Source organism: Salvelinus fontinalis, unplaced genomic scaffold, assembly GCF_029448725.1.
Source record: "Salvelinus fontinalis isolate EN_2023a unplaced genomic scaffold, ASM2944872v1 scaffold_0037, whole genome shotgun sequence".
NCBI classification, from domain to species: Eukaryota; Metazoa; Chordata; class Actinopteri; order Salmoniformes; family Salmonidae; genus Salvelinus; species Salvelinus fontinalis.
The window spans coordinates 592,240-606,864 of record NW_026600246.1 but is presented as its reverse complement, the minus strand read 5'-3'; the positions used below and the strand labels follow the sequence as shown (position 1 = coordinate 606,864).

Below are 14,625 nucleotides of genomic sequence, written 5' to 3'. Positions count from 1 at the left end.
GGGCCGGCCTGAGGGATTTATGGAGCTTTTAGAAAAAGGTCTGAATAATTTCTATGTTGAACTTTCCAGAAAAACGGCTAAGTGCCCTCTTTTGGGTTACCAGGCCCACAATTTTATAATGGTTTTAAATGATTTTCGATGGGCTACACACCTCAATGCCCGACTTGGGAGCACCATACTGCGGGCACAAGTCAGTGGGGGCCGGCCTGAGATGTCTGGACCAATCCACCATCCCGTGCACCTGGTGTTTTTTTCCGTGCGCCTGGTATTTTTTTTGGGTTACCAGGCCCACAATTTTATAATGGTTTAAAATGCTTTTAAATGGGCTACATACCTACATGCCCGCTATGGAACAACCATACTACGGGGCCAAGTCGGTGGGGGCCGGCCTGAGGGATTTATGGAGCTTTTAGAAAAAGGTCTGAATAATTTCTATGTTGAACTTTACAGAAAAACGGCTAAGTGCCCTCTTTTGGGTTACCAGGCCCACAATTTTATAATGGTTTTAAATGATTTTCGATGGGCTACACACCTCAATGCCCGACTTGGGAGCACCATACTGCGGGCACAAGTCAGTAGGGGCCGGCCTGAGATGTCTGGACCAATTTACCAGCCCGTGCACCTGGTGTTTTTTTCCGTACGCCTGGTATTTTTTTTAGGTTACCAGGCCCACAATTTTATAATGGTTTAAAATTAATTTAGAGGGGCTACACACCTCAATGCCCGCTATGGAACAACCATACTACGGGGCCAAGTCGGTGGGGGCCGGCCTGAGGGATTTATGGAGCTTTTAGAAAATGTCTGGACTAATCCATCATCCCGTGCGCCTGGTGTTTTTTTCCGTGCACCTGGTATTTTTTTTGGGTTACCAGGCCCACAATTTTATAATGGTTTAAAATGCTTTTAAATGGGCTACATACCTACATGCCCGCTATGGAACAACCATACTACGGGGCCAAGTCGGTGGGGGCCGGCCTGAGTGATTATTGGAGCTTTTAGAAAATGTCTGGACTAATCCATCATCCCGTGCACCTGGTGTTTTTTTCTGTGCGCCTGGTATTTTTTTTTGGTTACCAGGCCCACAATTTTATAATGGTTTTAAATGATTTTCGATGGGCTACACACCTCAATGCCCGACTTGGGAGCACCATACTGCGGGCACAAGTCAGTGGGGGCCGGCCTGAGATGTCTGGACCAATCCACCATCCCGTGCACCTGGTGTTTTTTTCCGTGCGCCTGGTATTTTTTTTGGGTTACCAGGCCCACAATTTTATAATGGTTTAAAATGCTTTTAAATGGGCTACATACCTACATGCCCGCTATGGAACAACCATACTACGGGGCCAAGTCGGTGGGGGCCGGCCTGAGGGATTTATGGAGCTTTTAGAAAAAGGTCTGAATAATTTCTATGTTGAACTTTCCAGAAAAACGGCTAAGTGCCCTCTTTTGGGTTACCAGGCCCACAATTTTATAATGGTTTTAAATGATTTTCGATGGGCTACACACCTCAATGCCCGACTTGGGAGCACCATACTGCGGGCACAAGTCAGTAGGGGCCGGCCTGAGATGTCTGGACCAATTTACCAGCCCGTGCACCTGGTGTTTTTTTCCGTACGCCTGGTATTTTTTTTGGGTTACCAGGCCCACAATTTTATAATGGTTTAAAATTAATTTAGAGGGGCTACACACCTCAATGCCCGCTATGGAACAACCATACTACGGGGCCAAGTCGGTGGGGGCCGGCCTGAGGGATTTATGGAGCTTTTAGAAAATGTCTGGACTAATCCATCATCCCGTGCGCCTGGTGTTTTTTTCCGTACGCCTGGTATTTTTTTTAGGTTACCAGGCCCACAATTTTATAATGGTTTAAAATTAATTTAGAGGGGCTACACACCTCAATGCCCGCTATGGGAGCATCATACTACGGGGCCAAGTCGGTGGGGGCCGGCCTGAGGGATTTATGGAGCTTTTACAAAATGTCTGGACTAATCCATCATGCCGTGCACCTGGTGTTTTTTTCTGTGCGCCTGGTATTTTTTTTAGGTTACCAGGCCCACAATTTTATAATGGTTTAAAATGAATTTAGAGGGGCTACATACCTACATGCCCGCTATGGAACAACCATACTACGGGGCCAAGTCGGTGGGGGCCGGCCTGAGTGATTATTGGAGCTTTTAGAAAATGTCTGGACTAATCCATCATCCCGTGCACCTGGTGTTTTTTTCTGTGCGCCTGGTATTTTTTTTAGGTTACCAGGCCCACAATTTTATAATGGTTTTAAATGATTTTCGATGGGCTACACACCTCAATGCCCGACTTGGGAGCACCATACTGCGGGCACAAGTCAGTGGGGGCCGGCCTGAGATGTCTGGACCAATCCACCATCCCGTGCACCTGGTGTTTTTTTCCGTGCGCCTGGTATTTTTTTTGGGTTACCAGGCCCACAATTTTATAATGGTTTAAAATGCTTTTAAATGGGCTACATACCTACATGCCCGCTATGGAACAACCATACTACGGGGCCAAGTCGGTGGGGGCCGGCCTGAGGGATTTATGGAGCTTTTAGAAAAAGGTCTGAATAATTTCTATGTTGAACTTTCCAGAAAAACGGCTAAGTGCCCTCTTTTGGGTTACCAGGCCCACAATTTTATAATGGTTTTAAATGATTTTCGATGGGCTACACACCTCAATGCCCGACTTGGGAGCACCATACTGCGGGCACAAGTCAGTAGGGGCCGGCCTGAGATGTCTGGACCAATTTACCAGCCCGTGCACCTGGTGTTTTTTTCCGTACGCCTGGTATTTTTTTTAGGTTACCAGGCCCACAATTTTATAATGGTTTAAAATTAATTTAGAGGGGCTACACACCTCAATGCCCGCTATGGAACAACCATACTACGGGGCCAAGTCGGTGGGGGCCGGCCTGAGGGATTTATGGAGCTTTTAGAAAATGTCTGGACTAATCCATCATCCCGTGCGCCTGGTGTTTTTTTCCGTGCACCTGGTATTTTTTTTAGGTTACCAGGCCCACAATTTTATAATGGTTTTAAATGATTTTCGATGGGCTACACACCTCAATGCCCGACTTGGGAGCACCATACTGCGGGCACAAGTCAGTGGGGGCCGGCCTGAGATGTCTGGACCAATCCACCATCCCGTGCACCTGGTGTTTTTTTCCGTGCGCCTGGTATTTTTTTTGGGTTACCAGGCCCACAATTTTATAATGGTTTAAAATTAATTTAGAGGGGCTACACACCTCAATGCCCGCTATGGAACAACCATACTACGGGGCCAAGTCGGTGGGGGCCGGCCTGAGGGATTTATGGAGCTTTTAGAAAAAGGTCTGAATAATTTCTATGTTGAACTTTCCAGAAAAACGGCTAAGTGCCCTCTTTTGGGTTACCAGGCCCACAATTTTATAATGGTTTTAAATGATTTTCGATGGGCTACACACCTCAATGCCCGACTTGGGAGCACCATACTGCGGGCACAAGTCAGTGGGGGCCGGCCTGAGATGTCTGGACCAATCCACCATCCCGTGCACCTGGTGTTTTTTTCCGTGCGCCTGGTATTTTTTTTGGGTTACCAGGCCCACAATTTTATAATGGTTTAAAATTAATTTAGAGGGGCTACACACCTCAATGCCCGCTATGGAACAACCATACTACGGGGCCAAGTCGGTGGGGGCCGGCCTGAGGGATTTATGGAGCTTTTAGAAAAAGGTCTGAATATTTTCTATGTTGGACAGCTCAGAAAAACGGCTAAGTGCCCTCTTTTGGGTTACCAGGCCCACAATTTTATAATGGTTTTAAATGATTTTCGATGGGCTACACACCTCAATGCCCGACTTGGGAGCACCATACTACGGGGCCAAGTCGGTGGGGGCCGGCCTGAGATGTCTGGACTAATCCATCATCCCGTGCGCCTGGTGTTTTTTTCCGTGCACCTGGTATTTTTTTTGGGTTACCAGGCCCACAATTTTATAATGGTTTTAAATGCTTTTCGATGGGCTACATACCTCCTAACCCGCTATGGAACAACCATACTGCGGGCACAAGTCGGTGGGGGCCGGCCTGAGGGATTTATGGAGCTTTTAGAAAAAGGTCTGAATACTTTCTATGTTGAACTTTCCTGAAAAACGGCTAAGTGCCCTCTTTTGGGTTACCAGGCCCACAATTTTATAATGGTTTAAAATGATTTTAAATGGGCTACATACCTACATGCCCGCTATGGAACATCCATACTATGGGCCCAAGTCAGTGGGGGCCGGCCTAAGGGATTTATGGAGCTTTTAGAAAAATATATAAGGACTAGCCTACTGACATCACCTTATGTTTTTACTTATGGGTTACCAGGTGCATATATTTATAACGAATTTAAATTCATTTAGATGGGCTACTCACCTCAATGCCCGACTTGGGAGCACCATACTATGGGCCCAAGTCAGTGGGGGCCGGTCTGAGTGATTTATAGAGCTTTCCAAAAAAAAGTCAGAAAATATTCTATGTTGAACTCTTCAGAAAATCGGCTATGTCCTTTCCTCTCGAAAATATTCTATGTGCCCACTTTTAGGTTACCAGGTGCATATATTTAAATCGATTGTAAATGCTTTTAAATGGGCTACATACCTAAATGCCCGACTTGGGAGCACCATACTATGGGCCCAAGTCAGTGGGGGCCGGCCTAAGGGATTTATGGAGCTTTTAGAAAAATATATAAGGACTAGCCTACTGACATCACCTTATGTTTTTACTTATGGGTTACCAGGTGCATATATTTAAAACGAATATAAATTCATTTAGATGGGCTACTCACCTCAATGCCCGACATGGGAGCACCATACTACGGGCCCAAGTCAGTGGGGGCCGGCCTGAGTGATTTATAGAGCTTTCCAGAAAAAGGTCTGAATACTTTCTATGTTGAACTCTTCAGAAAATCGGCTATGTCCTTTCCTCTCGAATATTTTCTAAGTGCCCTCTTTTGGGTTACCAGGTGCATATTTTTAAAACGGCTTAAAATGACTTTAAATGGCCTACATTCACCAGTGCCAACTGTGGGAGCACCATACTACGGGCCCAAGTCGGTGGGGGCCGGCCTGAGTGATTTATGGAACTTTTTTATAAAAACTCTTCAGAAAATCGGCTATGTTTTTTCCTAACCCTAACCCTAACCCTAACCCTAACCCCCCCCCAACCCTAACCCCTAACCCCTAACCCCTAACCCTAAACCCTAACCCTAACCCTAACCCTAACCCCTAACCCTAACCCTAACCCCCCTAACCCTAACCCTAACCCTAACCTAACCCTAACCCTAACCCTAAACCCTAACCCTAACCCTAACCCTAACCCTAACCCCTAACCCTAACCCTAACCCCCTAACCCTAACCCCCTAACCCTAACCCTAACCCCCCCCTAACCCTAACCCTAACCCTAACCCTAACCCCCCCTAACCCTAACCCTAACCTAACCCTAACCCTAACCCTAACCCCTAACCCCCAACCCCCAAACCCTAACCCTAACCCTAACCCTAACCCCCCCTAACCCTAACCCTAACCCCTAACCCCTAACCCCAACCCCAACCCCAACCCTAACCCTAACCCTAACCCTAACCCTAACCCTAACCCTCTCCCCAAACCCCACGCCTAACCTTAACCTCTCCCCAAACCCCACGCCTAACCTTAACCTCTCCCCAAACCCCACGCCTAACCTTAACCTCTCCCCAAACCCCACGCCTAACCTTAACCTCTCCCCAAACCCCACGCCTAACCTTAACCTCTCCCCTAACCCCACGCCTAACCTTAACCTCTCCCCAAACCCCACGCCTAACCTTAACCTCTCCCCAAACCCTACGCCTAACCTTAACCTCTCCCCAAACCCCACGCCTAACCTTAACCTCTCCCCAAACCCCACGCCTAACCTTAACCTCTCCCCAAACCCCACGCCTAACCTTAATGTTTACCATTACCCTAATCAGGGTTCTCATCCTAACTTAATCCCTACCTCCCTCCTTCACCCTAATCCTGACTCCCCTATGGAGAGTGATCTGCACCAATCACTAAACCGCAACACTTCCTCTGTCCCTTCTCCTTTGTCATCAATACTCAATCAACAGACAATTATCATCCCCCTAGTAACCACATTTTCACATAGAATCAGATCCCTACATCAATCAATCAAACACAACTTCTCTACAGTTCAGCACACTTACATACCACTCAAACCATACAGAATAATTTCAGCATTCAGAAAGAACAACAATTTAAAGGACCTCCTCACCAAAGCAAGATTCAGTAGTAAGCCACCACAAGACCCCAAATCTCACTATTTCCATTTTCGACAGATGAAGTTCATTACAAACATACACAGCCATACATCAGCACCAGTACAAGAATCCTATTCATTGAACACCCATAACGCCATTTATATCATTACATGCACACTCTGCAATAAACAATACATCGGAGAAACCAAACACACCATAGAAACCAGACTCAAACAACACCTGTATACCATTAAAAGGGCACACCTACAAACGGCACTCATAACCCACTTCCAGGAGCACCCCATCACCCACCTTACCATATCAGGGTTACAGTCACACATAGGCTGGACCTGTGGGCAGCGAAAGAGGGTAGAACGGGAGTGGATCCAGCACCTACAGACAATAACGCCAAATGGCCTGAACGAGAGGTTTTAGAAAATGGGTTTTAACAGACAGGAAAATGGATGGAGAAGAACATGGTTTTATTTATATTTTATCTATACTCTATATATTTATGTTTTGTTCGGTTTTAGTTTGGCATTTCCTTTTCTTAGGTTCTTCCTCTCTTTTAACAGAATAAAACAATAAAACCAACTAAATGCACAATATTGCTTTTATGTTCATATTTAACAACATTATGGTTGAATGAATCTTTCACCACATCGGCTCCTGCACTGTCACCCAGAAAAAGAGGCATTTTAGAACTTACTTCAGTTTAATTTATGATCTTAGGAGGACACCTACGGGCCTTTTTAAGTACTACACCCAATATAACAGATCATCAGAAGAGGGATAAACAGGCGATTGGCCTGTGCACCGTAAAACAAACTAGCTGAAACGAAACACAATTATATTCAAAACCAAACCCTAACCCTAACCCTAACCCCCGGGGAGTCCCACGTTGCGGCCGCTCCGGTCCTCCCGCTGCTGTTCTCTTCGGGGCCGTCACCTCTTGAACCAGGCCAGAATAAAACATTGAGATCTGTTACAGTCGAAGTAAATCCAAGGGTTTCTTCTTCTACCCCAGTGATTAATCTACCTGTCAGGAAGTCTATTTCTACCTGCCTTGAACCAGTTAGACACCAACATTCTACTAGGAAAATGTGGGATTGGGAACTGACAATTAAAAAACCAATTGTTATAATTGGAGACTCTAATATTTCACGGATACCTAGATTTACTGACCCTAGAGTGCAGGCAGATAGCTTCCCTGGTGCTACATTCCACCATCTAAAAGGGGTAGTAGAAAAACTAGAACAACACCCAACAGTGGAGAAGGTGGTACTATAGGGGGTCTAAACAACTGCCTTTTGAAACAGCTGGCGTTGACCTCCTGGAAGCAACTACAACAACTGCTGAAAATGGCGGAAAGTACATTTCCGAATGCCATACTCTACGTGCCCATCATTAACTATTCAGACAGACTAGAAAAACAGCAACAGTTACTCTTGGATCAACTTAACCTAAAAATCCTAGAGCAATGCAACTATTTACCTGAGATTAGCAAACTTAGGTTCCACACACTGCCACGTGACCCAGTACATTGGACATCTGAAACAGGAAATATGATCTTAAACTCTTGGCTGGATAATTTAAACATGTAAGGGGAGAACAGTGCCTTGATACAGCTCCACATTCAAATATCACTAATCTCTCACACTCATACAGGCTCTCTAAGATGGAAAGAAAGGTATTGGAACGGGGATTGTCTTTTATCCCCACTCCGGGAATACTGGACAGGATGGAGCTTCGCAGGGACCTACACCTATACCATAGGAGGTTAAAATTGTTGGATCATTTTAATTATGAAACTGATATTCCTTTTGTGCCTTTTACAGATCCCTCAGTTTGGGAACCTAGAGTACAATCTGTATCTCCCCCCATTCAAACATTGATTAGGGAGGACCTGGATGCATTTAGGAGGTTCCGACCTGGGCCAGCCACTAAGGGGAATATTACGCAATTGGAGCTAGACACTATTAAATCGTTGGGGTCCAATCAGAGTATAGTCATTAAACCTGCGGATAAAGGATCACAGATTGTAATCATGGACAGAGTACAGTATTTGTTGGAGGCTAACAGGCAATTGAATAACGCGAAAAATTATGTCCTATTAGACCACTCTATTCAATCTGAGACTCAAAACATGATCAAGAGGATATTGGTGGAATTGCTTGAAAAAAAGCTTATCACTTCCAAACAATATACTTACCTGTTGGGCCCGGAGGTACCAAGACCGCGACAATTTTATCTTCTTCCAAAAATTCACAAACCTTTGGAAGAGTGGTCTGTGCCCTTTCAGATCCCTAGCGGCCGCCCAATTGTTAGTGACTGTGGATCGGAATCGTATCGAATTGCTGAATATATTGACTATTTTATCAATCCGCTATCCCAGAAGCATGCCTCTTATGTTAAGGACACATATGATTTTGTTGACAAACTTAAAGGTCTCGAACTACCACTAGGAGCGTTCTTATTCTCTGTGGATATTAACTCATTATATACAAACATTGAAACTTCTTTGGGACTGCGGGCAGTAAAACAAGCCTTTGATAGGTTTCCTGACCCTCAGCGCCCGGATAAGGAAATCTTAGATCTGTTGGAATTGAGTCTTTTGAGGAATGACTTCAACTTTAATGATGAGTTTTATCTTCAGATCCATGGCACCGCCATGGGTAAGAAATTTGCTCCAGCCTTTGCCAACTTATATATGGGTTTTTGGGAGGAGACAGCTTTTCTTAAATGCAAGACCCTTCCTTTGCTATATCTCAGGTATTTGGATGACATCTTTGGAATTTGGGTGAGTTCTATGCAGGACTTTGAGTGTTTTTTAGAAACCCTCAATACACATCATCCTGCCATTACATCTTCTCACAATATACAAAGGGAAAAACTCGAATTTTTGGACACTCAGGTCTTCTTTGTATGCTCAGATGGTCTAACTAAATCATTGGCCACTAAAGTCTTCTTTAAAGAGACCGATAGGCATGCCCTGCTACATAAAACAAGTTATCATCCAAAACATACCTTCAGAGGGATCATTAAATCTCAGCTGATCCGGTTCAATAGAATCTGTACATTGGGGGAGCACGTGGAGGAAGCCATAACCATTCTCTTTAGAGCCTTGGGGCCACGGGGATATTCCAAACGTTTCCTTAGGGGATAAAGGCAGAGGTAGGAGAATTATTTAGCAGGGAAGGGGGATACAATAAAATAGCAGAAACAAATCATTTGATACCTTTTGTTACAACATACTCTGGGAACTTGGGTGGATTTAATAGGACCTTGAGGTCTAATTTCAGGGAAGCTCAACAAGCTGTGGAAGGGCTGGCAGACTGGGAAGTAATCTCAGCCTACAGAAGAAACAAAAACCTCGGAGATAGGTTAGTCCACTCTGCCTTCCAGACGAAAGAGGCACCTAATAAATTTGATAAATATCTGGGGAGACCCAAATATATTGTTAATGCCTTCTCCGGACAGGGGTTCCTCATAAGACAGAGGATCGAATTGTCCACTGTAAACTTGATCTATGGGATCAAGTGTAAATTGTGCCAATAGATTTATATAGGAGAAACAAAGAATACACTGCATGCTAGACTAAAACAACATCTATACCATATGGCTAAAGGTAATAAGAGTACTGTACTTGCATTTTGGCCTACATGCAGTGGAGGGTTTGAGTATTTTTGGTCTGGAAACAAATGGGAGCTGGTCCAGGACACAACGACAGGGGATGGAAAGAATTTGGATTGCGCGCCTCAATACGATAGATCCTAAGGGTCTGAATTAAAAATATTAAATTTATCTTGGCTGACTTACCTGATGGGAGGGGGCCTCTCCAGGGCAGTGACATGGATGACTGGGTGGGGGGGGTAGTGGGGGATGGCGGGAGAGCCGCCCATTATAAATGTTTATTTATTCAATTATTTATGGATTTATTTTTATACTTTTTGAAGAGTTATTATAAATATGATGGCACTTATTTTTTATATTCTTTGATTTTTTTTGTGTGGCGTGATTTTAACTTATCTATTGTTTGGAGACTTTTATAGCACTCTTGAGTTTAAAGCACTTTTATCTTGCAGTGTACATGGTTAGATAGCCATTGTTTGTTAACACTTATGATTGTCTCTTTTATTTATTTATTTATTTGGTTTGTTTATTGGGTGGTTCTCCTTACAGACCCTAAACCCCTAACCCTAACCCCAAGATCTTCATGCCTAACCTTAACCTTTGCACCCCCATACCTGATCCTAATTTAATCCTGGCCTATATTCTAAACCTAACCGTAACCCAACCTGAACTCTAACCTTAACCCCCAGTTCCTAAATCCTAACCCTAATTTCCAATCCTAATCTAGACCCTCATGCCTAACCTTAACCCTTAGACCACAGCCTTGAGCTGAGCCCTTGGTCTCTATTTTTTAGTTTGGAATCCCTGGCTTTTAACCTAAACCTTACTTATGATTATAATTTTAAATCCTGGTTCTGGTCCTTTTTTTAAAAATATGTTTTTATATATTTTTTAAGTCATTAAAGTATTTTATACAATAGTCCAAACCATCTATCCTAAAGGGGTTGCCTGTGCCAGTGCATATCAGATTCGTCTGTTTTTCTTAGAACCTAACCCTAACCCTAACCCTCTAACCCTAACCCTAAACCCTAAACCCTCACCCTCACCCTAACCCCTAACCCTAACCCTAACCCTTTTTAACCCAACCAACGGGTTAATCTACAAGTGGGCAACTTTGGGGCCTACTACTTTGGCCGGCCGCGCCCGGACCCCTCCGGCCTACGCGCATATGAGTGGAGTGCACCCCCTCCCTTCCCCCCTCCGGTTTCCACGTGTCAGCGATGGAAGTGGATCAACTGACTCAAAACTAGAAACTAACCTTAACCCTAACCCTAAACCCTAACCCTAACCCTAACCCTAAACACAGTCACGATCACTAACCCTAAACCTAACCCTGAAGGAGAAGGTGTGTCCTAAACACAGTCACTAACCCTAACCCTAACCCTGACCCTAAACACAGTCACGGGAAGCACAAATAAAACGTCACAAATCACCCAGAAAAACAGTTACATTCATCCACAATAAATCCCCCATCAATACTTTAAAATATATGTAGTATTTAATGTGTATATTTATATTGTATTATACAGGGAGCATAATAAATCTCCCATCAATACTTTAAAATATATGTAGTATTTAATGTGTATATTTATATTGTATAACTGCAGTTATGGAACCCCTACCTGTCCCAGACCTGCTGTTTTCAACTCTTAATGATCGGCTATGAAAAGCCAACTGACATTTATTCCTGATTATTATTTGACCATGCTTGTCACTTATGAACATTTTTGAACATCTTGGCCATGTTCTGTTATAATCTCCACCCGGCACAGCCAGAAGAGGACTGGCCACCCCTCATAGCCTGGTTCCTCTCTAGGTTTCTTCCTAGGTTTTGGCCTTTCTAGGGAGTTTTTCCTAGCCACCGTGCTTCTACACCTGCATTGCTTGCTGTTTGGGGTTTTAGGCTGGGTTTCTGTACAGCACTTCGAGATATTAGCTGATGTATGAAGGGCTATATAAAATAAACTTGATTTGATTTTTGATTTTGATTTGATTTATTATACAGGGCGCATAATAAATCCCCCATCAATACTTTAAATTATATGTAGTATTTAATGTGTATATTTATATTGTATTATACAGGGAGCATAATAAATCCCCCATCAATACTTTCAATTATATGTAGTATTTAATGTGTATATTTATATTGTATTATACAGGGAGCATAATAAATCCCCCATCAATACTTTAAAATATATGTAGTATTTAATGTGTATATTTATATTGTATTATACAGGGCGCATTTGGATAAGAGACTTAGGTCTCAATATGTCTTCCCCGTCAAATAAAGGTTAAATAAATATATACAATTAATGAAAGAGATAGGTGGGAGGGCATAGCATTTATTAATGAACAGATAGGTGGAGGACATACAGGCTGTGGTCAATTTATTAATGAACAGATAGGTGGAGGGGATACAGGCTGTGGTCAATTTATTAATGAACAGATAGGTGGAGGGGATACAGGCTGTGGTCAATTTATTAATGAACAGATAGGTGGAGGACATACAGACTGTGGTCAATTTATTAATGAACAGATAGGTGGAGGACATACAGGCTGTGGTCAATTTATTAATGAACAGATAGGTGGAGGACATACAGACTGTGGTCAATTTATTAATGAACAGATAGGTGGAGGACATACAGACTGTGGTCAATTTATTAATGAACAGATAGGTGGAGGACATACAGGCTGTGGTCAATTTATTAATGAACAGATAGGTGGAGGACATACAGGCTGTGGTCAATTTATTAATGAACAGATAGGTGGAGGACATACAGACTGTGGTCAATTTATTAATGAACAGATAGGTGGAGGACATACAGGCTGTGGTCAATTTATTAGTGAACAGATAGGTGGAGGGCATACAGGCTGTGGTCAATTTATTAATGAAACATAGTAAAACAGATTGATTTGACAAACAGTCCAAATACTCAGTATACACCAATATCGTTGTCTTCCATGTGTCCACACATCTCTTTAGTGGCTGGGGCGGAAAGGAAAGGCCAGGCTCGGAAGGAAAGGTTGAGAAGGGAAGGAGGGATGAGGAGAGTGAGAGGAGGGGTGAGGTCCTAAGGGGCCGGGCCGGGGGCTGTAGCCCAGGGGAGGGGTGTGGATGTGGGGGTAGAATCCACTCTGCTGCACTGGACCAGACATCACCATCTGGAGCAAACTGAGAGACACCATAGAATTAGGAATTACAACTCACTTTGATTGTCCTGCATCTGTAACAGCAGGAAACGCATCACCTACTGCTATTCATTCCAATTCCGTCAATGCATTCTAAGCACCTCCCACATTCCGTTCTTCTTCATTCCGTGGTTCCATTACCGTTTGACTTCGGTTTGAATTCTGTCCTGTCGCAATGCTTCGCTAACTTAGGGAGGGAGATGTCGCTAAATATGGATGAAATGTATAACCCTAGGGGTGCATTGTGATTGGTTGTGGGGAAGGTTTAGGGGTGCATTGTGATTGGTTGTGGGGGAGGTTTAGGGGTGCATTGTGATTGGTTGTGGCGAAGGTTTAGGGGTACATTGTGATTGGTTGTGGCGAAGGTTTAGGGGCACATTGTGATTGGTTGTGGCGAAGGTTTAGGGGTACATTGTGATTGGTTGTGGGGAAGGTTTAGGGGTACATTGTGATTGGTTGTGGGGGAGGGCTAGGGGTGCATTGTGATTGGTTGTGGGGGAGGGTTAGGGGTGCATTGTGATTGGTTGTGGGGGAGGTTTAGGGGTACATTGTGATTGGTTGTGGGGGAGGGTTAGGGGTGCATTGTGATTGGTTGTGGGGGAGGGTTAGGGGTGCATTGTGATTGGTTGTGGGGGAGGGTTAGGGGTGCATTGTGATTGGTTGTGGGGGAGGTTTAGGGGTACATTGTGATTGGTTGTGGGGGAGGGTTAGGGGTGCATTGTGATTGGTTGTGGGGGAGGGTTAGGGGTGCATTGTGATTGGTTGTGGGGGAGGGTTAGGGGTGCATTGTGATTGGTTGTGGGGAAGGTTTAGGGGTACATTGTGATTGGTTGTGGGGAGGGCTAGGGGTGTACTGTGACTGGTTCTTACTTGTTGTGTGGGAGGCGGGAACAGAGCGCTCTCAGGTCCTCTGTGGAGAGAACACACAGGATAAGACATCACAACTGTAGAAGACACAGGATATGACATCACAACTGTAGAACACACAGGGTATGACATCCCTACCTCTAGAGCAGAGCAGCGCCCCTGCTGCCATGGAGACCTGCAGGGCCTGGGCCAGCCTATCCAGAGTGAGCTGGATGTGTGTCTGTGTATCGGAGTGGAGAGGGTTCAGCTCCTCCAGAAGACCAGAGAGGTCAGAGGTCAGAGAAGTCAGCTGGTCGGGCTGCAGCAACGCCAGACGACCCAGAAGCCCCTTCTCTCTCAGAACGCCCGGGAGGAGCAGCAACACCTGGAACAGATAAGCGTTTAGAGTTCATCACCTCTGACTTCTAAACATGACCTGACCCTGACCCAGGACTCCAGGAGGAAGAGTTGATGACCTAACCCTGACCCAGGACTCCAGGAGGAAGAGTTGATGACTTCTAAACATGACCTGACCCTGACCCAGGACTCCAGGAGGAAGAGTTGATGACCTCTAAACATGACCTGACCCTGACCCAGGACTCCGGGGAGGAAGAGTTGATGACTTCTAAACATGACCTGACCCTGACCCAGGACTCCAGGAGGAGGAGTTGATGACTTCTAAACATGACCTAACCC

General features: G+C 44.6%; 2 protein-coding genes across 6 annotated transcripts in view; both read right to left on the bottom strand.

Moving 5' to 3' along the window:
* Positions 1 to 14,625, bottom strand: part of LOC129842406 (integrator complex subunit 15-like) — a 179,220-nt gene that overhangs the window by 140,472 nt on the left and 24,123 nt on the right. The window lies entirely within an intron of this gene.
* Positions 12,391 to 14,625, bottom strand: part of LOC129842407 (integrator complex subunit 15-like) — a 31,043-nt gene continuing 28,808 nt past the window's right edge. For all 5 annotated transcript variants that reach the window (XM_055910953.1, XM_055910952.1, XM_055910956.1 and 2 more), the window contains 3 exons: positions 14,089 to 14,314; positions 13,954 to 13,993; positions 12,391 to 13,066 (listed from right to left, as the gene is read on the bottom strand). In XM_055910953.1, the coding sequence (XP_055766928.1) occupies positions 12,874 to 13,066; positions 13,954 to 13,993; positions 14,089 to 14,314 (459 nt within the window). In that variant the 3' untranslated portion in view covers positions 12,391 to 12,873. The remainder of the gene's footprint in view (positions 13,067 to 13,953; positions 13,994 to 14,088; positions 14,315 to 14,625) is intronic.